Source organism: Phyllobates terribilis, unplaced genomic scaffold (assembly GCF_046119375.1).
Source record: "Phyllobates terribilis strain yellow unplaced genomic scaffold, ASM4611937v1 Scaffold_8__6_contigs__length_399053987, whole genome shotgun sequence".
In the NCBI taxonomy this organism is placed as follows: Eukaryota; Metazoa; Chordata; class Amphibia; order Anura; family Dendrobatidae; genus Phyllobates; species Phyllobates terribilis.
In genome coordinates, this window is record NW_027362768.1 from 169961475 (window position 1) to 169984494 (window position 23020).

At 43.8% G+C, this 23020-nt stretch overlaps 1 protein-coding gene across 2 annotated transcripts; it reads left to right on the forward strand.

The window, feature by feature from the left end:
• Positions 1-410: 410 nt before the first annotated feature.
• Positions 411-21528, forward strand: C8A (complement C8 alpha chain). Of its 2 annotated transcripts, XM_073643710.1 has the most exons (11): positions 411-603; positions 2014-2110; positions 11199-11346; positions 11475-11619; positions 14537-14726; positions 14940-15140; positions 15527-15767; positions 16365-16499; positions 17462-17619; positions 19707-19929; positions 21311-21528. In XM_073643710.1, exons 1-11 carry the CDS (start codon positions 512-514, stop codon positions 21460-21462), a joined length of 1782 nt encoding a protein of 593 aa, XP_073499811.1. In that variant the 5' UTR covers positions 411-511; the 3' UTR covers positions 21463-21528. The 2 variants fall into 2 exon arrangements, with proteins under 2 accessions (XP_073499811.1, XP_073499812.1); XM_073643711.1 differs by lacking the exon at positions 2014-2110 and having other exon boundaries at positions 420-603.
• The last annotated feature ends 1492 nt before the right edge of the window (positions 21529-23020 follow it).

The window sequence follows — 23020 nt, forward strand, 5'->3', positions numbered from 1 at the left end:
TTTGGTCACTGCTGTTACAGACAGGTGCCTGCTGTACAATACAGCTGACAATTGCTGGGTATTGTGCAAGCACAGTTCCTGAGCCTGCTTCATTCACCCACAAATGTCAGGAAGGGGTTAATATTTTGGTCTTGTGCAAGACGTAATCACATTCTGTAGCCTAAGACTTTGGGTGGCCACTAAGTCTATATGAGAGCAATGAGAGTTTCTACCCTAAAATAATGCTGGATACCTATGAAGTCTATAAATCCGATTTATTCCTAATTTCTGGCCACGGCTTATGTTTCGCTGAGTGAAGCTGTTGCCCCGGTGTCCGCTGTTATCAGTCTGAGCTCAGCTGTAAACATGTTGCACCTTTATTTGAGATTTGGTAACTTTTTGGAATTCTCAGCGGAAATATTTAGAAACTTGTCAATGATTCACCAGTGCGGACACTGCCGGGAAAGCTCCGGTTTTACCTCCAGCACATCAATGTCTGAGCGGCAGCATCGCATCCATCTAACTGGGGAAGATGAGCGTTTATAGCGGCTCCGATCTTTGGTGTTTATCCGTATTATGCATCGTACTAATGGTGCAAAGCGGCCACATTGGATCAGCCGGCAGGTAGGGGCGATAAGTATCTGACATTGGACTGTATTTGAATGGAACTGTTTTATTCTCCTTTATTATCGTATCCTACACTCTAGTCACATCCAAAGCTGCGATAAGAATTTTTCTAATCTGGAATGTGCAAACTCTATATTGACAAACAATTTTAACCAGAGATTACACAAAGCAAACAACTGATACAATGAATGGGGGAAGATGATTTCTCTTCTAAGCTAACAGTATATCTCTCACATGGCACCAGAGAAAAGTTTGCTCACTGCAGACATAACTAGTTGGTGATGGTAGTGTTGCTACATACAGCAAAATGTATATTTTTTTAATGCAGCTTTGTAAGTGTTTGGAGTATAAGACACTATTTGTCTCCGGATGTATAAAGCATCTTATTTGTAATTTTTCCAAATATTATACGCACATATTATCTGCAAAAAGAAAAGGTGTTTCCGCTCACTGTGGGGTTAATCCCATGCAGTCCGGAGAATGGATAGCGGCTCTGCCTTGGCACGAGGAAACTGTGATAAAGGAAGGATATTCCAGCCCAATGGACATGCAATCTTATTTATTCAAGTGAGAATCATACAGAGGACGACTGGTAAAACATTCATGGTAAAATCAAAGATGGCATCTACGCGTTTCAGGTGCTAACCATGATTAAGGGCGCAGCGGCATCTGAAACGCGTAGATGCCATCTATGATTTTACCATGAATGTTTTACCAGTCGTCCTCTGTATGATTCTCACTCGAAGAGAAGATTTCATGTCCGTTGGGCTGGAATATCCTTCCTTTATCACATATTATCTGTACCTTGGAGGTGGCGGAACAGATATATGAAGGAAATCTAACCATCTGCATTTGTCCTCAGTTCTTCAAAACAATTTTTATGGAAATATATATATTTTTGCTATGGAACAAGTCCTCGTTGCGGCTTCTGATAAGATTTAGTGACTTTCTAAAGATGATGTAGTCACGACTTCTCACTCAGTCATGCTTGGAATCAATGGCTGTCAGGACATTTCTGCTCTGTAGGTTGTTTTAATGCTTCCTAAGCTGAAATATGTTCTAATGTATTAATAAAAAATAGCTTTCTGGGGGAATAGAATACAATATTAGTAAGTTAATAGCATACTTAGAAAGATATTCTTCATCAGCCACAGTGCACTGCATACATGAAGCCAGCAGGGGGCAGCAGAGAAATAGAACCTGAGAACTAACAGGAAGCCAGCTCTGAATCAGAAGACTTCATTAAGTTCAGGGCGAAGAGCTGCAGCGGATTTCATCCCTCCTTTTGTCCTGGTCATTCAGACTCAGATTTCTTCTCATTTTTCTATATTATTTCTGCAATGGTGTCAGAACTTTAGGATTATTTTAAGTTTACTATTTGTTGGTTGATTTGGATTTATGTTTCAGATTTTCCAGGAGCTCAGACTCCGCTCCTGCTCGTGTGGACTGTAAGCTCGGTCAGTGGTCCGAATGGTCTCCGTGTTTTGCTTGCCAAGGTAGCAAAGTAAGATAGTCTTCCTGTCCAGTCATTAGCCTTAGTTTTATATTATCGTCTCATTCAGTCTGACTAGCATACAAACGTGGTCAAAATTGTTGGTACCCCTCGTTTAATGAAAAAAAAAACCACAATGGTCTCAGAAATAACTTGAATCTGACAAAAGTAATAATAAATTAAAAATCTATGAAAATGGACAAATGAAAGTCAGACATTGCTTTTCTGCTTCAACAGAATTTAATAAAAAATTAAACTGATGAAATCGGCCTGGACAGAAATGATGGTACCCCTGAAAATAATGTGACAAAAGGGACATATTAAATCAAGTTGTGTCCACTAATTAGCATCACAGGTGTCTACAATCTTGTAATCAGTCAGTGGGCCTGTATATAGGGCTACAGATACTCACTGTGCTGTATATAGGGCCACAGATACTCACTGTGCGGTTTGGTGACATGGTGTGTACCACACTCAACATGGAGCAGAGGAAGCAAAGGAAAGAGTTGTCTCAGGAGATTAGAAAGAAAATTATAGACAAGCATGTTAAATGTAAAGCTTATAAGACCATCTCCAAGCAGCTTGATGTTCCTGTGACTACAGTTGCATATATTATTCAGAAATGTAAGATCCATGGGACTGTAACCAACCTCCCTGGACGTGGCAGCAGGAGGAAAATTGATGACAAATCAAAGAGACGGATAATACGAATGGTAACAAAAGAGCCCAGGATAACTTCTAAAGAGATTAAAGGTGAACTTCAAGCTCAAGGAACATAAGTGTCAGATCGCACCATCCGTCGATTGATCCAAAGTGGACTTCATGGGAGACGACCAAGGAAAACATTATTGTTGAAAAAAAATCATAAAAAAGCCAGACTGGAATTTACCAAACTACATGTTGACAAGCCATAAAGCTTCTGGGATAATGTCCTATGGACAGATGAGACAAAAATGGAAGTTTTTGGCAAAGCACATCAGCTCTATGTTCACAGACAGAAAAATGAAGCATATCAAGAAAAGAACACTGTCCCTACTGTGAAACATGGTGGAGGCTCTGTTATGTTCTAGGGCTGCTTTGCTGCATTTGGCACAGGGTGTCTTGAATCTGTGCAGGGTACAATGAAATCTCAAGACTATCAAGGGATTCTAGAGAGAAATGTGCTGCCCAGTGTCAGAAAGCTTGGTCTCAGTCGCAGCTCATGGGTCTTGCAACAGGATAATGACCGAAAACACAGCTAAAAACACCCAAGAATGGCTAAGAGGAAAACATTGGACTATTCTGAAGTGGCTTCTAGGAGCCCTGACCTAAATCCTATTGAGCATCTTTGGAAAGAGCTGAAACATGGAAAAGGCAACCTTCAACCACCAGACAACTGGAGCAGTTTGCTCATGAGGAGTCGGCCAAAATACCTGTCGAGAGGTGCAGAAGTCTCATTGACAGTTACTGGAATCGTTTGATTGCAGTGATTGCCTCTAAAGGTTCAACAAAATATTAAGTTAAGAAGAAGAACCATCTTTTCTGTCCAGGCCGATTTCATGAGGTTAATTTTTTTTTTAATTCCGTGGAAGCAGAAAAGCAATGTCTGACCTTCATCTCTTCATTTTCATAGATTTTTAATTTATTATTACTTTTGCCAGATTCAAGTTATTTCTGTGACCATTGTGTTTTTGTTTTCTTTCATTAAACGAGGGGTACCAACAATTTTGACCACGTGTATATGTATCATTTCTACTAAACCAAAGTAGGGCTACGTTCATACCGCCAGACACATTTCTCATCATTCCCTACAGTCATTGTTTCAGCAAACTTTTCACATAACAATAGTACAAGCCAATATAAAACTTTGTAACACATCTTATATGAAAAATCTGCTTCTTTCTCCACTTCTGAGACACTTTTCCCTCTCGCTCCACGTGCTCATTATTTATTCTAAAGTAAAATGTAAAAAACTGCAGTAGCGCTGCTGCTATAGTAAGATCAGATAGGCAAAGAGCCGCAATCTCAAAGCACCGTATGCCCTGGTGCAAATAATAATGAAATGATTAAAAGAAAAGAGATGCGCCGCAAACCACTCATAAAATACACTGCTCAAAAAAATAAAGGGAACACTGAAATAACACATCCTAGATCTGAATGAATGAAATATTCTCATTGAATATTTTGTTCTGTACAAAGTTGAATGTGCTGACAACAAAATCACACAAAAATCATCAATGGAAATCAAATTTATTAACCAATGGAGGCCTGGATTTGGAGTCACCCCCAAAATTAAAGTGGAAAACACACTATAGGCTGATCCAACTTTGATGTAATGTCCTTAAAACAAGTCAAAATGAGTCTTAGTATTGTGTGTGGCCTCCACGTGCCTGTATGACCTCCCTACAACGCCTGGGCATGCTCCTGATGAGGTTGAGTATTGTGTGTGGCCTCCACGTGCCTGTATGACCTCCCTACAACGCCTGGGCATGCTCCTGATGAGGTTGAGTATTGTGTGTGGCCTCCACGTGCCTGTATGACCTCCCTACAACGCCTGGGCATGCTCCTGATGAGGCTGAGTATTGTGTGTGGCCTCCACGTGCCTGTATGACCTCCCTACAACGCCTGGGCATGCTCCTGATGAGGCTGAGTATTGTGTGTGGCCTCCACGTGCCTGTATGACCTCCCTACAACGCCTGGGCATGCTCCTGATGAGGCTCAGTATTGTGTGTGGCCTCCACGTGCCTGTATGACCTCCCTACAACGCCTGGGCATGCTCCTGATGAGGCTCAGTATTGTGTGTGGCCTCCACGTGCCTGTATGACCTCCCTACAACGCCTGGGCATGCTCCTGATGAGGCTGAGTATTGTGTGTGGCCTCCACGTGCCTGTATGACCTCCCTACAACGCCTGGGCATGCTCCTGATGAGGCTCAGTATTGTGTGTGGCCTCCACGTGCCTGTATGACCTCCCTACAATGCCTGGGCATGCTCCTGCTGAGGCTGAGTATTGTGTGTGGCCTCCACGTGCCTGTATGACCTCCCTACAACGCCTGGGCATGCTCCTGCTGAGGCTGAGTATTGTGTGTGGCCTCCACGTGCCTGTATGACCTCCCTACAACGCCTGGGCATGCTCCTGATGAGTCTCAGTATTGTGTGTGGCCTCCACGTGCCTGTATGACCTCCCTACAACGCCTGGGCATGCTCCTGATGAGGTTGCGGATGGTCTCCTGTGGGATCTCCTCCCAGACCTGGACTAAAGCATCCGCCAACTCCTGGACAGTCTGTGGTGCAACGTGACGTTGGTGGATGGAGCGAGACACGATGTCCCAGATGTGCTCAATCAGATTCAGGTTTGGAGAACGGGCGGTCAGTCCATAGCTTCAATGCCTTCATCTTGCAGGAACTGCTGACACACTCCAGCCACATGAGGTCTGGCATTGTCCTGCATTAGGAGGAACCCAGGGCCAACCGCACCAGCATATGGTCTCACAAGGGGTCTGGGGATCTCATCTCAGTACCTAATGGCAGTCAGGCTACCTCTGACGAGCACATGGAGGGCTGTGCAGCCCTCCAAAGAAATGCCACCCCACACCATTACTGACCCACTGCCAAACCGGTCATGCTGAAGGATGTTGCAGGCAGCAGATCGCTCTCCACGGCGTCTCCAGTCTCTGTCACATCTGTCACATGTGCTCAGTATGAACCTGCTTTCATCTGTGAAGAGCACAGGGCGCCAGTGGCGACTTTGCCAATCCTGGTGTTCTGTGGCAAATGCCAAGCGTCCTGCACGGTGTTGGGCTGTGAGCACAACCCCCATCTGTGGACGTCGGGCCCTCATACCACCCTCATGGAGTCAGTTTCTAACCATTTGTGCAGACTCATGCACATTTGTGGCCTGCTGGAGGTCATTTTGCAGGGCTCTGGCAGTGCTCCTCCTGTTTCTCCTTGCACAAAGGCGGAGGTAGCGGTCCTGCTGCTGGGTTGTTGCCCTCCTACGGCCCCCTCCACATCTCCTGGTGTACTGACCTGTCTCCTGGTAGCGCCTCCAGCCTCTGGACACTACGCTCACAGACACAGCAAACCTTCTTGCCACAGCTCGCATTGATGTGCCATCCTGGATGAGCTGCACTACCTGAGCAACTTCTGTGGATTGTAGAGTCCGTCTCATGCTACCACGAGTGTGAAAGCGCAACCAACATTCAAAAGTGACCAAAACATCAGAAAGCATTGGTACTGAGATGTGGTCTGTGGTCCCCACCTGCAGAACCACTCCTTTATTGAGGGTGTCTTGATAATTGCCAATAATTTCCATCTATTGTCTATTCCATTTGCACAGCAGCATGTGAAATTGATTGTCAATCAGTGTTACTTCTTAAGTGGACAGTTTGATTTCACAGAAGTTTGATTTACTTGGAGTTATATTCTGTTGTTTAAGTGTTCCCTTTATTTTTTTGAGCAGTGTACAAAAAGAGTGATTCCTACCTGTCTTAGAGAAAATGGTAGTCCAAATGAAGATATACGCGTGCAGCTTCCAGGGGTCCTTTGAAGAAGTCGCAACTGCAACTAGAGGTGATGGACAAGTGCCAGAGTCTGTAGAACGAGCCGTGAGTATTGCAGAAAATGGCTTCAGACGACTTGTTAACGCCGGAGATAGAGGGCTGCAGAGACTCTCAGAGACTCGGGCTTTCAGGTACATGCAGCCGTTGCACTAGGTGGATACAGGGATGAAGAGATGATTTTCTCAAGCCATTTTCTGCAATACTCACGGCTTGTTCTACAGACTCCGGCACTTGTCCATCACCTCTAGTTGCAGTTGTGACTTCTTCTGAGTGGTTTGCAGCGCGTCATTATTTATTCAAATTAATCTTTGAGCTCAAATTAATCTTGGTTTGTCATCTCTCTAAGGAGTCAAATTACAGCTGCCTGTTGAAGTCTATGCAGAAGGGTTAGAGGGGGGAGCAGAGTGAGTGGGAGATGTACAAATAAAACTGTGCTTCTGCTTCCTATTAAGTGTTAGATCTCAGCCCAGAGCTGGATTCACAGCTACACTTCTCAGTACTGCTGTATGACATCCTCAATGCTGCTGCTAAACATGTGTTACATAGAGACCAGAGAGTAGGAATCCCTTATGTCTGTGTGTGCTGTGTATGGGAGACATCATAGCACCCCTTCTTCACCCACTAGCTCAGAGACTACTGAAAATTACAGATGGGCCCCCCAGAGGCGAACAGGTGAAAAATGCAGGATGCAAGTCCAGAAATAGTGTTACTCCTTGTGACTTTCAATCTGGAAATCATTTTATTATCCCCCCCCCCCCCCCAAATAAAATAATTTTAAAGTGTTGGCCACTAGGAGACGCCTTCACTGTGTAACTTGCTGTAATCTACATCAAGATGGATTACAGGAAGTGAAGGCGGGTCTTTGTCTCTACAGGAAGTGAAGGCGGGTCTTTGTCTCTACAGGAAATGAGGGCGGGTTTTTTTCTCTGTACAGGAAGTGGGGCGGAACTTTGTCTCTACAGGAAGTGGGGGTGGGTCTTTGCCTATCCACAGGAAGTGAGGGAGGATATTTGTCTCCCTGCACTGCAGGAAGTGAGTGCATGGCCTTTTCTCTCTACAGAAAATGAGGGATGATCATTGTCTTTCTAGAGGAAGTGAGGTCGGGGCTTTGTCTCTTTACAGGAAGTGGATCTTTGTCTCTCTGCAGGAAGTGAGGTCGCAGGGTCGCGGCTTTGTCTCTTTACAGGAAGTGGATCTTTGTCTCTCTGCAGGAAGTGAGGTTGGGGCTTTTTCTCTCTACAGGAAGTGAGGTGGATCTTTGTTCCTCTGCAGGAAGTGAGGGTGGGGTTTTGACTCTTTACAGGAAGTGAGGGTGGTGCTTTGTCTTTCTACAAGAAGAGAGGGTAGATCTTTGTCTCTACAGGAGGTGGGGACATGGCTTTGTCTTGCTACAGGAAGTGAATGCGGGACTTTGTATTTCTACAGGAAGTGAGGATGGGGCTTTGTCTCTCTGCAGGAAGTGAGGGTGGAGTTTGTCTCTCTGGAGGAAGTGTAGTTGGGGCTTTATCTCTAGGCTTCTGCATTTCTGTCTGAGACTGCATTTAGTCATGTCAGAGAGGAAAGCTTTTGGTTCATGGTAGTAAAGGCAATAGACAACACCAAGAGCAGTGCATGCTGGGAATTGATGGAAAATTAGTTCCAGGACCTATAGTGCTTGAGGGAATGATGATGATGAAGATGAACCGCCCACTCACAGAGCATGAGGTAGTTCTTAGACATACTACTGTACATGTCCTGACTTTTTTACCTAAGCCCCCGTCCCCCTTTTCTGGCCATTCAATAGCAAGTAAATGTCATGCCCCCTCCATGCAACCCTGACAATTTTGAAAGAGTTCAAAGTCTAAAGAGTCCAGGGGGAGGTGCTCACTTTTTTGTTCTTATTGTGACTTTGAGTCTATTTCACAAGTTTGATATTGGACACTGATTTCAGTTTTGATTCCCAAATTAAGATCCTACAGATCCCACAGTCTAAAAGGATATTGTCTGGGTGACTGGGTCCCTTTAAATAAAGCCATCTGCGTTTTTCTTAGGTCACATTTTAATTAACTTTTTTTTGTCTGGCACTTGTGTTAAGTAAACATATTTATTTTCTAAAATTGAAAAAAGAAGCGAATTGCGACGAGGGACGGGTGATTAAGTCACTGTGAACAGATCGCTCCGAACACCGAATCTTGTACATCTGTTATTGTAATTATCAATGTTTTCATTAACCTGTTACAGAACCAATTAACGTCAAATTGAAATAATTGAGATTTGAAGAAGAAAAAAAATGACTGTATGATCCTGCAGATTTGTATCCAGAAAATTCAGCTCTGACAAGAAAAGGCTCATAAATAATGTCATAAAAATAATCAAGAAGAAGAATATTTACTTCTGCTCCCCCTGTCCTGTATATGGGGGTTCGTTAAAGGGTTTCCCAAGGATACATTTAGCAGATGAGGCTTGCAGAGGTTAGCAATCACAAACTAAGCCTTTCTTACTCACTGATGCTTCAGGGCCCCTGTCTTTGTTAGTATCACTAAATCTCTGTTCTTAGCGGTCACCTACTTGCCGCTCAATCGCCTCCTTTTTAGAAAGTTTTTAAAAAAGTAAGGAAAAAAATAGCTTGCTCAAAACTTTACTACTCTTTAGCAAAGATAAATGCCCCTGATATGAGTTAAATGGAATCTGTCATCAGGAAAAGTACATATTATAATGTACAAGTATACTGAATAATAAAGGAAAACAAATTAAATCTTGCTATTTTGGCTACGGTCACTAAGCTATATAACAGTATTACACTTCCTGTTCTGTACAGAAGACTTTTTAGCAGTGATTTCATTATCATCACAGACAGGATTATAATGAAAGGTAACATCTCTAAGTACAATAGACATAGGATCCAACATTCACAATAGGTGATGTCACAGCTCACCTCCTCCTCCTGTACAATGACTGATAACACCTCTATATACAGTAGATAACACAGGATCCAACTTTCACAATCGGTGATGTCACAGCTCACCTTCTCCTCCTGTACAATGACTGATAACACCTCTATATACAGGATCCACCATTCACAATAGGTGATGTCACAGCTCACCTCCTCCCCCTCCTGTACAATGACTGATAACACCTCTATATACAGTAGATAACACAGGATCCACCATTCACAATAAGTGATATCACGTTCACCTCCTCCTCCTCCTGTACAATGACTGATAACGCCTCTATATACAGCAGATAACAGAGGATCCACCATTCACAATAGGTGATGTCACAGCTCACCTCCTCCTCCTTTCTGCACATAGACCTTTGCTTTTCTAGATAACATCATTTACAAATAAATAACTAAATAGAATCTGAGCTAATTTGTTGCTGTTATTGTGTTTAGGTACGTCAAAGCAAAAAAAGTGGTAAAAGAGGTTAAAACGTAACCTTTAATAGATATATAGGTAAAGATAGATACACAAAAAGTCCCCCTGTCTCCCCTGATGAGCTACTGAGGTGATGAAACGCGTTGGGAGTGGTGTTCCATATGTGGTTGGTGGCTGAAGAGGTGTTGATGCCCCACTACAGTGAGCGGTCTTAAGCAAGAAGCGTGAGCTGACACTGTGTACGGGGAGGTTGTTCCAGTATTATTTGTTAAGTGTGAACTCTCACATCAGATCACCGATTGTCTGACATGGTTCATGTATGCTGAGGCTTTTAGTGACGGCTCCGCTATTATCTGCCATTATCTTGTTCAGGGTACAGGTGGGCTATATCTGGGTATTATGCCATACGATCCCTGTTTGGAACAAGTATATATTTGTATTGGGTAGCTACAATTCACTACCATTGGCAGGCACTTACTTGATTTTAGGTCCTAGTGACTTTTTGTGTATCTATTTTTACCTATATATCTATTAAAGGTTACGTTTTAACCTCTTTTACCACTTTTTTTGCTTTGACGTACCTTTACCTAGTGGTTATCTATTAATATAAACCCCTTTTGCTACTTTTGTTATTGTGTTTAGAAAGAACACTACGTAGCAAAGGTTTTTTTATATTGTGTAATGATAAAAACACACACACATATATATATATATATATATATATATATATATATATATATATATATATATATACATATACAAACTTTTAAATAATAACATCTAACATAAAAACCATACAATAGTCCATTTTCTGGTAAAATATTCCCATTAAAGAAATGGTCTAAAACCAGCTCTCATACACAGTCAGTCCAGGGGAAATGTTCAGTGAGCTCTATTATGATAAGGGGTTGACCTGTTTTGCAGGGGAGTACCTCCAGTAGATATGGGGGTTGCAGTCACACCCGGGCCCTTTATTCTTAAGGGGGAAAAGTTCCCTCTGACCCAGATGAAAAGACTAGTTATCTGTTGGAGATTTTGCATTAGGGCCCACAAGCTCCAAATTATGTTTCTTTGGGTAATGTTTGCTGTGCAGGGAGGACAACCCCATAAATATTTCTAGCTGGCATCTGTACCCCGTCTAGGGCTGTATACTGTATATACCCCCGATAGTCACTGCTGCCATAAACCCTCCTTTTGTTACACAGCACAGGTACCGGCCTCTAGCTCAGCCCTCCAAATATAACGGCAGGATCTGCATCGGCAATCTGTGGGAGTCTACAATCTGTAAATCCTCGGAGAAATGTGTCCCGGACAATAAGTGCGGCTCCGATTTTCATCAGTGTAAAGAAACTGGTAAGAGACCAAGAGATTGGGAGGAAATCTGGGTGCAAAGATGGGAGTGTTACCCAACGCAATGACATGGAACTGACGGGAGCTACGATCTCATTGTAAGGAATCTAGATGTATCCATTTATCTATAGGTCGCTGTATTAAGAGAGAGCTGGTTTGTAATGGAGAGGCCGACTGCCGGGATGAGTCCGATGAGAAGGACTGCGAGCCCCAGGAAGATGAGAGGTTCTGCAAGCAACTGTTTCCAATCCCCGGGGCTGAGAGAGTCGTCAGAGGGTGAGATGGTCTTTACAGCGCACCAAACAGTATAATTGCATTTTATAAGTCATAAATAATATATTTTTATTATAGCTAATTTGTATCCATCTAGAGTAAAATTGTAAATATTAGAAAGGAAGGAGGGAGAGGAGGGGGATGCAGCTGCAGGATCTCTGCTGTGAGAGGGGGGAGGGAGCAGCAGAGGGAGAGATCTGATTGGCTCAGGGCGCACAGCACAGCTCTGACATCACACTCTGATCAGGCACAGGCAGAGAGAAACCAGGAGAGGAAAATAAAAACTCTATTGTTTCAGAGAATATTTAAATATATGTTGTAAGTAGTGTTGAGCGATACCTTCCGATATCGGGAAATATCCGATTGGATCGGACCGATACCCAAAAAATATCGGATATCGCCGATTCCGATACCGGAAACCAATGCAAGTCAATGGGACACAAATATCGGAATGAAAATAAACCCTTTCTTTCCTTGTAGATTAATTATACATGAAGGAAAACAACTAAGAATAATGTAGAATGTATTATGCGAAAAGCCGGCAATTCAGCAGCGGCATACACCGGTACCCGACAATTTAGAACAGAAAGAATAGAGCTTCACACATAGATTAGATAGATAGAAACATGTCAGTGGCATATATAATAAGTACAGTGATAGTGTTGATTACTGTACTTGTCATTTAGTGTTAAAATAAAGGATTTATTAAAAAAAATAATAGTGTTTTCATGCACCGTCTCTTTAAAAAAGCCGGCCGGCAATTCAGCAGCGGTACCCGACAATTTATAACAGAAAGAATAGAGCATCACACATAGATTAGATAGATAGAAACATGTCAGTCACATATATAAGTACAGTGACAGTGTTGATTACTGTACTTGTCATTTAGTGTTAAAATAAAGGATTTATTTAAAAAAAAATTGGCATGGGGTTCCCCGTAATTTTAGTCTCTAGCGGAGGTTAGGCAGACGGCTGGGGCAGATGTTTGAAGCCTGGGAAGGGGGTAATACCCACGGAGAATTTTCCCACGCTGTCAGTGACGTGCATGAGGTGAGCCGAGTTCAATGGACTCAGCTCACTCATGCACATCACTGACAGCGTGGGAAAATTCTCCTGCGCTTGCGCTTGCTGTGAGCGTGAGAGAATTCTCCTGCGCTCACGGCAAGCGCAGGAGAATTCTCTCACACTGTCAGTGACGTGCATGATGTGAGCTGAGTTCATTGGACATGACCTCGGCTCATCTTTATGCCGTCACAGCGAGACACTGAGGAGCGCAAGCATGCCTGCCCTTCTCAGTGTCTGCGGGATGACAGGCTGGATGGCAGCGTTCTGCTGCGATCCAGCCTGTCATGTGAATGTAGCAGAGCTGGAGCCGTCCTGGGAACCATGGAAAGGTAAGGATGATGTTGCTTTATTATTTTACTTTTATTGCAGGAGATCGTTGGCTTCAGCTGGAATGGACGTGATGGTAAGTATGGTTTAATTTAGAACAATAAAGAATTGTGTGTTTATTTCAATTAAAGAACTTTATTCTGGGTGTTTGTGTTTTTTTTTAACTTTGACTATGGGGTTAGTAATGGGGGTGTCTTATAGACGCCTCTCCATTACTAACCTGGGCTTGATGTCAGCTGGCATTATAAGCTGACATCAACCCCAGCCCTATTACCCCACTGCCACCGCTACAGGGCAGTGGGAAGAGCGAGGCTAAGTGCCAGAATTGGCGCATCGTATGGATGCGCCATTTCTGGGGCGGCTGACGACTGGTGTTTCTAGCCTGGGAGGGGGCCAATATTCATGGCACCCTTCCTGGGCTATTAATATCAGCCCCCAGCTGTCTGCCTAGCCTTTGCTAGCTATTAAAATAGGGGGAACCCCACGTCATTTTTTTGGGGGTCCCCCATTTTAATAGCTAGTAAAGGCTAGGTATTCAGCTGGGGGCTGATATTAGTAGCCTGGGAAGCTCCGTGGGTATTACCCCCTTCCTAGGCTTCAAACATCTGCCCCAGCCGTCTGCTTAACCTCCGCTAGAGACTAAAATTACGGGGAACCCCACGACAATTTTTTTTTTAATAAATCCTTTATTTTAACTCTAAATGACAAGTAAAGTAATCAACACTATCACTGTACTTATTATATATGTGACTGACACATTCTTTCTGTTATAAATTGTCGGGTACCGATGCTGAATTGCCGGCCGGCTTTTTTAAAGAGACGGTGCATGAAAACACTATTCTTTTTTTAAATAAATCCTTTAACACTAAATGACAAGTACAGTAATCAACACTGTCACTGTACTTCTTATATATGTGACTGACATGTTTCTATCTATCTAATCTATGTGTGATGCTCTATTCTTTCTGTTCTAAATTGTCAAGTACCGATGCTGAATTGCCGGCCGGCTTTTTTAAAGAGAGTGTCTTCTGAGCAGTTTGTCAGCTTTTGGACACCTTTGAAGGTGTTTTCTATGTGTTTTTATTTGCCTGCGATTTGGTTTTAACGGTGTTCGACAGTGTTCTAAGGTGTTCGACGAACAGTTCCACGAACATCCCGGTGTTCCACGAACTGAACCGAACCCGAACACTATGGGGGTGGCTCAACACTAGTCATGTCCAATGAACTCGGCTCACCTCATGGACGTCACTGACAGCGTGGGAAAATTCTCCTGCGCTTGCCGTGAGCGCAGGAGAATTCTCTCACGCTGGGATGGCATTCTGATGACAGGCTGGATCGCAGCTGAGCGCTGCCATCCAGCTTGTCATCCTTCAGAGACACTGCAGAGTGCAGGCATTATGGGAACTTCCGATTCCGGTATTCGATATTCTAAAAGTATCGGAATGCTCAACACTAGTTGTAAGATATTTAGTTTTTATGACATTTTTCTGATGTGCTTTCTCCTCCGCCTTTCATTGCTTCTCTTCAGGTTTAATATCTTGACGCAGGAGGAGGCTCTGAATGTTCTGGATCACAGATACTTTGGCGGACAATGTGAATATGTCTACAACGGTGAATGGAGGGAACTGAGATACGACCCGACGTGCGAGCAGATGTACTACGCCACCGACGAGAAGTACTTCAGGAAACCGTACAACTTCCATACCTACCAGTTCCTTGTAAGTGCTGGGCTGTCCCCCAAATAAGATCACAAAAGGGGAGGATTGTGCCAATGGGAATTTCAGGCAATTTTAATGGTATTCTGTGCTTGAGATATCTTAAATATCCTGCAGCCAGTGGGCGGCATAGACACAATACCTGTGCTTGCTGTCCGTGAAGGGGAATAAGTGTATGTGGAGAGGTCCAGTTTTGTCCTCTTGCTTTCTTCCCAGGCCCGAGCAGACTCCGGGATGTCCTTCGAGGTTTATGAAGACTCTAAAGATCTGCTGAATGCCATGGGGAAAGGAGGATCCTCTGGCGGAGGATTTACCCTCACTGTAAAACCTGCAGAATCTCCGGTCGGCTTAGAAGTGGGATTCAACTACAATAAGAAATCGGATTTCCTGAAAAATATCACAACATATACAGAAAAGGTAAATCATTGTAAAATGTTATCTATATCTATCTGTTATCCATCTATTATCTATCTATCATCTATCTATCTATCTATCTATCATCTATCTATCTATCTATCTATTATCTATTATCTATCTATTATCTATTATCTATCTATCTATCTATTATCTATCTATCTATCTATTATATATTATCTATCTATCTATTATCTATCTATCTATCTATCTATCTATCATCTATCTATCTATCTATTATCTATTATCTATCTATTATCTATTATCTATCCATCTATCTATTATCTATCTATCTATCTATTATCTATCTATCTATTATATATTATCTATCTATCTATCTATTATCTATCATCTGTCTGTCCATGTTGATATATTTTGTTTTCTTACAGAATCTGCGGTTCGTTCGCTTCCACACTAAAGTCCAGACTGCTCGTTTTCGGATCAAAAGAAATCCCCTGGTGTTGGATGAGGACATGTTGGTGTCACTGATGGAGCTGCCTGACATTTACGACTACGGCCTGTATACCAGGTTTATTAATGATTATGGCACTCACTTTGTAACCTCTGGAACCCTCGGTGGCATCTTGGACAGTGTCCTTGTATTAGACGGCGAAGTTATGAAAAAAAATGGTAATACAGTATATCAAATATATACCAAGTACATATAGCACAAACGGCTGAAAACTAACATTTTATATAGTTGTGCATCATCTTGTATATAGTGATATGGAACAAGCTGGTATAACCTGGGTATCTCATATATAATTATATATGTACAGCTGGTATAACCTGGGTATCTTCTGTATATAATTATATATGTACAGCTGGTATAACCTGGGTATCTCCTGTATATAATTATATATGTACAGCTGGTATAACCTGGGTATCTCCTGTATATAATTATATATGTACAGTTGGTATAACCTGGGCATCATCTGTATATAATTATGTATGTACAGCTGGTATAACCTAGGAATCTTCTGTATATAATTGTATATGTACAGCTGGTATAATCTGTTCATCTCCTTTATATATTTATATATACAGATGGTATAACCTGGGCATCTCCTGTATATATTTATATATACAGCTGGTATAACCTGGGCATCTCCTGTATATTTATATATACAGATTGTATAAGTTATACGCCTTTTGTATATAGTGATATGGATCATGCTGGTATAACCTGGGCATATATGCTGATGTCATTATTGGTCTTTTTTCCAGAAATTACATTTAGAATGGTTGAGGAGTGTTTCGGAGGTCACTTCGGATTAACCGTTCAATCAGATGATCAACTGTCTGAGGGGTCAGTGAAAATACAAAGCAAATCCTGTGCTAAAGTGGAAAAAACTGGTGCAGGTAAAACCTGATATAGATGTGCTGTGTGACATTTCCACTCTCCAGTCACTGGGGATCATGTATCAATCTATAGTTGTAAATGATACAAAACTTTAAAACATGGATGTAGTGCGTGGCTCTATACCGCACAAGTCATGCACACTCCTCAACGCTCAACTTACAGCCCCAAAAAGGAAAAGTCATGCAACGATGGAAATCACAGGATGGATGGACGCGTGTCTGATCTGCAAAGGATGGACAAATGGAAAAAACATTCTCAAAACTTTTCAATTTATGTATGGAGAATGAGCGACACAGCAGCCGACGCTGTAAGTGCCAGGATTTCTGCATATCACTGAGGTTATTAATGGTCGTCTGAGGAAGGTTCTGCCTCTGAATGCACTTGGGCAAATCATCAAGATCCTCTGCTGGCAGCTCCTGTGCTATCACCGACCAATGATGACCCAGATATGCTCGATGACAAGTCCGGAGATGCTGCCGCCTTGGAGCAGGTTACAGTCCCTCAGGATGCTCATAGTAGCACCAGCCACAAGCTGAATGGCGTTGTTGTGATGAAATATTGCCCAAGTGCATTCAGTGCGGCAGAACCTTCCTCAGACGATCATTAATAACCTCATTGATAGCAGCCAAGATTTTAAGTTCGGGGATTCTGCACATGGTGCTCGTATTCCAGACTGAATAAATCAATATGTTTCGAAAATTTTGTTTCCAATTTTTGCATAATTTTTCGATCAGTGACGTCTCCATCCTTTGCTTTCTATCGTTCCATGACTTTTCCGTCTTGGTGTTGCAGTTTGAATGTTGAGGAGTGTGTATTGCTTTTGTTAAAATATATTTTAAGTGGAAGGTAAGGAGAACTCCGCTGTCAAGAAATTGCAGTGCAACATGGTGAATTCATGTGGATATTGCCATAGACTCCGATGTATTGTATATTCGGGTAAAATTGCCTTTTTGATTTTTAGGGGACGACGGAAGGGGGAGTGTAATAGAGGACGTCCTGACTCATGTGAGTGGAGGGGACACGGGGTCAGTCGGAGGGTTGATGAGTGAAATGAAGGGCAGCAGTTATCGTCATTGGGGAAGGTCTCTGAAATATAATCCGGCTGTCATTGATTACGAGGTAGGACAGTGATAATGTAACTATAAGGGTATGTGGACACATTCAGTAATTGCAGCAGAAATTTCTGCACCAAAATGCTACAGTTTACGCTGCAGCAAGGTTAATGAGATTTCTGAAATCTCATGCATACACTGCTTATTTTTTTCCTTACAGATTTGACACATTCAGATATTAATGATTTGTTCTGGTTTGTCACTATATTTACATATAGAGATAATATGGCATTTGAACAAGCACATAGCTTGGATAGTGAGAGTGGTGATGCTGGGATTGATAAAGAGAGGACTGATAAGAGCAGCTTATCAGGAGCTAAAGCCCCAGTCTCACATAGCGAGATCGCTAGCGAGATCGCTGCTGAGTCACTGTATTGGTGACGCAACAGCGACCTCACCAGCGATGTCGCTATGTGTGACACTTTGCAGCGATCAGGCCCCTGCTGTGAGGTCGCTGATCGCTGCAAAATGTCCTGGACAATTTTTTGGTCTTTGCCCTCCCGCTGGTCAGCACACATCGCTGTGTGTGACCAGCGGGACCAGCGATCAGGCTGGTAACCATGATAAACAGTGCGTTACTAGTGGCACACGCGCACCTAGTAACCCGCTGTTTGTCATGGTTACCACTCTGCTACGGTGAGCGGGAGGTTACCGCTCACTTTAGCTGGCTCGTAACCATGATAAGCAACGGGTTACTAAGTGCGCGTGTGCCCCTAGTAACGTGCTGTTTATCATGGTTACCAGCCTGCTCCTGCTTCAGCAGGCTGGTAACCAGGAGCAGGACATCGTGGAAAGATTCTTTCCACGATGTCGCTGCTCCCCTGATCGTTGGTGAGCCTGCCTGTTTGACAGCTCACCAGCGACCACATAGCGACGCAGCAACGATCCCTGACAGGTCGTATCGTTGTCGGGATCGCTGTAGCGTCGCTATGTGTGACGGGGTCTTAAGAGGGGAGCAGCTACATGTATGGTAACTGCTGCATAGAAATCAATGGTCTGGAGTGAGCTGACTGTTATGTTAGGAATGAACCCCTCTCCTGGAATGTAGCTCTTGGGTTAGGGAAGGGACCAATATCCATGGAACTTCCCACCCTATTAATATCAGCCCCCAGTTGTCTTCTTTGCCTTAGCTAGTTATTAAAAATAGGGTGGACTCCACATAATTTTTTTTGTCTCCCCCCCATTTTTAATAACCAGCAAAGGCAAAGCAGACAGCTGGGGGCTGATATTAATAGGCTGGGAAGGTCCATGGATATTGGCCCTTTCCTAGCATAATAAGATCAGCTCATAGCTGTATGCTTTCCCTTGACTGATTATTAAAAAATTGGGGAGACCTCACATCAGTTTTTTTTAAATTATTTATTTCTTTTACTCTGTCCCTCACTTGAGCAGTGTCCTGTCCCTACTCTAGTCAGAGCTGAGTGACGGCGGCACTCATGATCAGGCATTTATATAGGCCAGGTCACATGTTGCTCCGGCCAATCACAAACATGCCAAGACTTGGCATGACTGTGATGGCTTCAGAAGTGCCCACAGCCTAAAAGCTTGTTTATTGGCTGCGTCGCAGCCTTTCAAAAAACTTTATTTGGCACCAAACCTGAACAGTAAAACGGACTTCCGGGAAAAAAATCCGTGTTTGGAGTTTGGCACCAGTAAGAACCCCAAATTTTACACTTCGGGTTTCGCTTATCCTTATTCATGACCTGTTGCCAAATGTCAGCCTTCAGCAGAATGATTAGCACTGAGATATTGAGGGAACATGAACAGATTTACTTTGCGACATACAGAAATCGTTATCTTCATCTTCACAATATACAAGAAAACCTGAGAGGTCACACAATGCAATCAAGAGAAACTGTATCCACAACAACAAACTGTAGCAGTTAACACAGCACCATAAGTTGTGTTCTTACAATAGTCCATGTAAACATAAGCCTGCAGCTGTTGTACACTCCAACAGAGGAGCGTTTGTAGTAATCATTGTGAGTCACATGATGCAATGTTCTTCTTTCATTCTATAATTGTTTTCCTCGTTGTACTTTGGTCTGATCTGTGGGTATTTTATGGTAACATACATCCCATCTCTGCTCCTAGCTCCAGCTCATACATGAAGGTCTGAAATTAACAGGTCTGTCTGGAATTGAGACCAAGAGGCAGAACTTGAAGAGAGCCTACGACGAGTTCCTGAGCGAGTTTAACTCCTGTCGCTGTGGCCCTTGTCACAATAACGGAGAGCCCATGTTAAATAATAATGAATGTCGTTGTCTGTGTCCGGCAGGGACTGAAGGTCCATCATGTGAGAAGACCCAAAGACCAAGTAAGAACAAGGAACTCTACCCAGACAGTCGTGCAGATAGCAGGGCAACGCGCAGCAGTGTGTCTTCTCAGTTTCTGTTGAACTATGTTTTCCAATAGCTCAGGAATTTGTAGAGCTGCAATCACTATTCTGCAGACTTAGGTGGTTAGTCCTCCTGTATAATCAATGTCTACAAAAACAGTGAGTGCAGCTCTGGAGTATAATACAGGATTTAACTCAGGATCAGTAATGTAATGTATGTACACGGTGACTCCACCAGCAGAATAGTGAGTGCAGCTCTGGAGTATAATACAGGATTTAACTCAGGATCAGTAATGTAATGTATGTACACGGTGACTCCACCAGCAGAATAGTGAGTGCAGCTCTGGAGTATAATACAGGGTGTAACTCAGGATCAGTACAGGATCAGTAATGTAATGTATGTACATGGTGACTGCACCAGCAGAATAGTGAGTGCAGCTCTGGAGTATAATACAGGATGTAACTCAGGATCAGTACAGGATCAGTAATGTAATGTATGTACACGGTGACTGCACCAGCAGAATAGTGAGTGCAGCTCTGGAGTATAATACAGGATGTAACTCAGGATCAGTACAGGATCAGTAATATAATGTATGTACATGGTGACTGCACCAGCAGAATAGTGAGTGCAGCTCTGGAGTATAATACAGGATGTAACTCAGGATCAGTACAGGATCAGTAATGTAATGTATGTACACAGTGACTACACCAGCAGAATAGTGAGTGCAGCTCTGGGGTATAATGCAGGATGTAACTCAGGATCAGTACAGGATCAGTAATGTAATGTATGTACACAGTGACACCACCAGCAGAATAGTGAGTGCAGCTCTGGAGTATAATACAGAATGTAACTCAGGATCAGTAATGTAATGTATGTACACAGTGACTGCACCAGCAGAATAGTGAGTGCAGCTCTGGAGTATAATACAGGATGTAACTCAGGATCAGTAATGTAATGTATGTACACAGTGATTGCACCAGCAGAATAGTGAGTGCAGCTCTGGAGTATAATACAGGATGTAACTCAGGATCAGTGCAGGATCAGTAATGTAATGCATGTACACAGTGACTGCACCAGCAGAATAGTGAGTGCAGCTCTGGAGTATAATACAGGATGTAACTCAGGATCAGTAATGTAATGTATGTACACAGTGACTGCACCAGCAGAATAGTGAGTGCAGCTCTGGGTTATAACACAATGTCCCCCGGCTCCATTAACTACAGCTATTAGAATTGCACATATTTTCTGCAGGAATCATACAATGGCTCCAGGAAGCATTTCCTGTAATAGTGTTATAAATACTGTGTCATAGTTTAAATTATTATGCATCTAATCTAATATTGGGATAATTTAATACAGATATTAAAGGAAAAGGAGGCTGGAGCTGCTGGTCTTCATGGTCCACCTGCCAGTCTGGAAAGCGTCAAAGATCAAGATCCTGCGACAATCCACCTCCTAGAAATAGTGGAAGCCGGTGCCTGGGAAAAAGTGTCCAGACTGAGTCCTGCTAATGAATAAGGCATCTTATATTTGACACCTTTGCTGTTTGCACAAAATTAAAGAAACCCTTTACTTTCCTCTGATGTTTTCAGTGTAAATACGGAGAGATAAGTGGACATAAATATGTCGGCCCTACAGTATATGCAGTGCAGCGGGTTTAATATTTACACCATTGTTACTAGCTGTCACATACAGTTGCAGCAACACCTTGTACTGAAAAAAGTGTAAGGGGTTAATCTATCTCAACTCAATCTTGCACTCAAGCTGCAAATTAAAAATAAATCACACCCCAACAGTCCACAACACCGCTGCCACCAATCATCAAACAAACGGGGAAATAAATCCCTAAAATACACACTGCTGTTTGACAGGCAAAAAGCCAAACACTCCTGGCTGACCCCCACCATGTGATCACACTCAGATCGGGCTGACCCCCACCATGTGATCACACTCGGACCGGTTTGACCCCCACCATGTGATCACACTTGGACCGGTCTGACCCCCACCATGTGATCACACTCGGACCGGGCTGACCCCCACCATGTGATCACACTCAGACCGGGCTGACCCCCACCATGTGATCACACTCAGACGGGTCTGACCCCCACCATGTGATCACACTCAGACGGGTCTGACCCCCACCATGTGATCACACTCGGACCGGGCTGACCCCCCCACCATGTGATCACACTCGGATCGGGCTGACCCCCACCATGTGATCACACTCGGACCGGGCTGACCCCCACCATGTGATCACACTCGGACGGGCTGACCCCCACCATGTGATCACACTCGGACCGGGCTGACCCCCACCATGTGATCACACTCGGACGGGCTGACCCCCACCATGTGATCACACTCGGACCGGGATGACCCCCACCATGTGATCACACTCGGACCAGGCTGAGCCCCACCATGTGAGCACACTCGGACCAGGCTGACCCCCACCATGTGAGCACACTCGGACCAAGATGACCCCCACCATGTGAGCACATTCGGACCAAGATGACCCCCACCATGTGATCACACTCGGACCAAGATGACCCCCACCATGTGATCACACTCGGACCAAGATGACCCCCACCATGTGATCACACTCAGATCGGGCTGACCCCCACCATGTGATCACACTCGGACCGGTTTGACCCCCACCATGTGATCACACTCAGATCGGGCTGACCCCCACCATGTGATCACACTTGGACCGGTCTGACCCCCACCATGTGATCACACTCGGACCGGGCTGACCCCCACCATGTGATCACACTCGGACCGGGCTGACCCCCACCATGTGATCACACTCGGACCGGGCTGACCCCCATGTGATCACACTCAGACCGGGCTGACCCCCACCATGTGATCACACTCAGACGGGTCTGACCCCCACCATGTGATCACACTCGGACCGGGCTGACCCCCCCACCATGTGATCACACTCAGATCGGGCTGACCCCCACCATGTGATCACACTCGGACCGGGCTGACCCCCACCATGTGATCACACTCGGACCGGGCTGACCCCCAACATGTGATCACACTCGGACCGGGCTGACCCCCACTATGTGATCA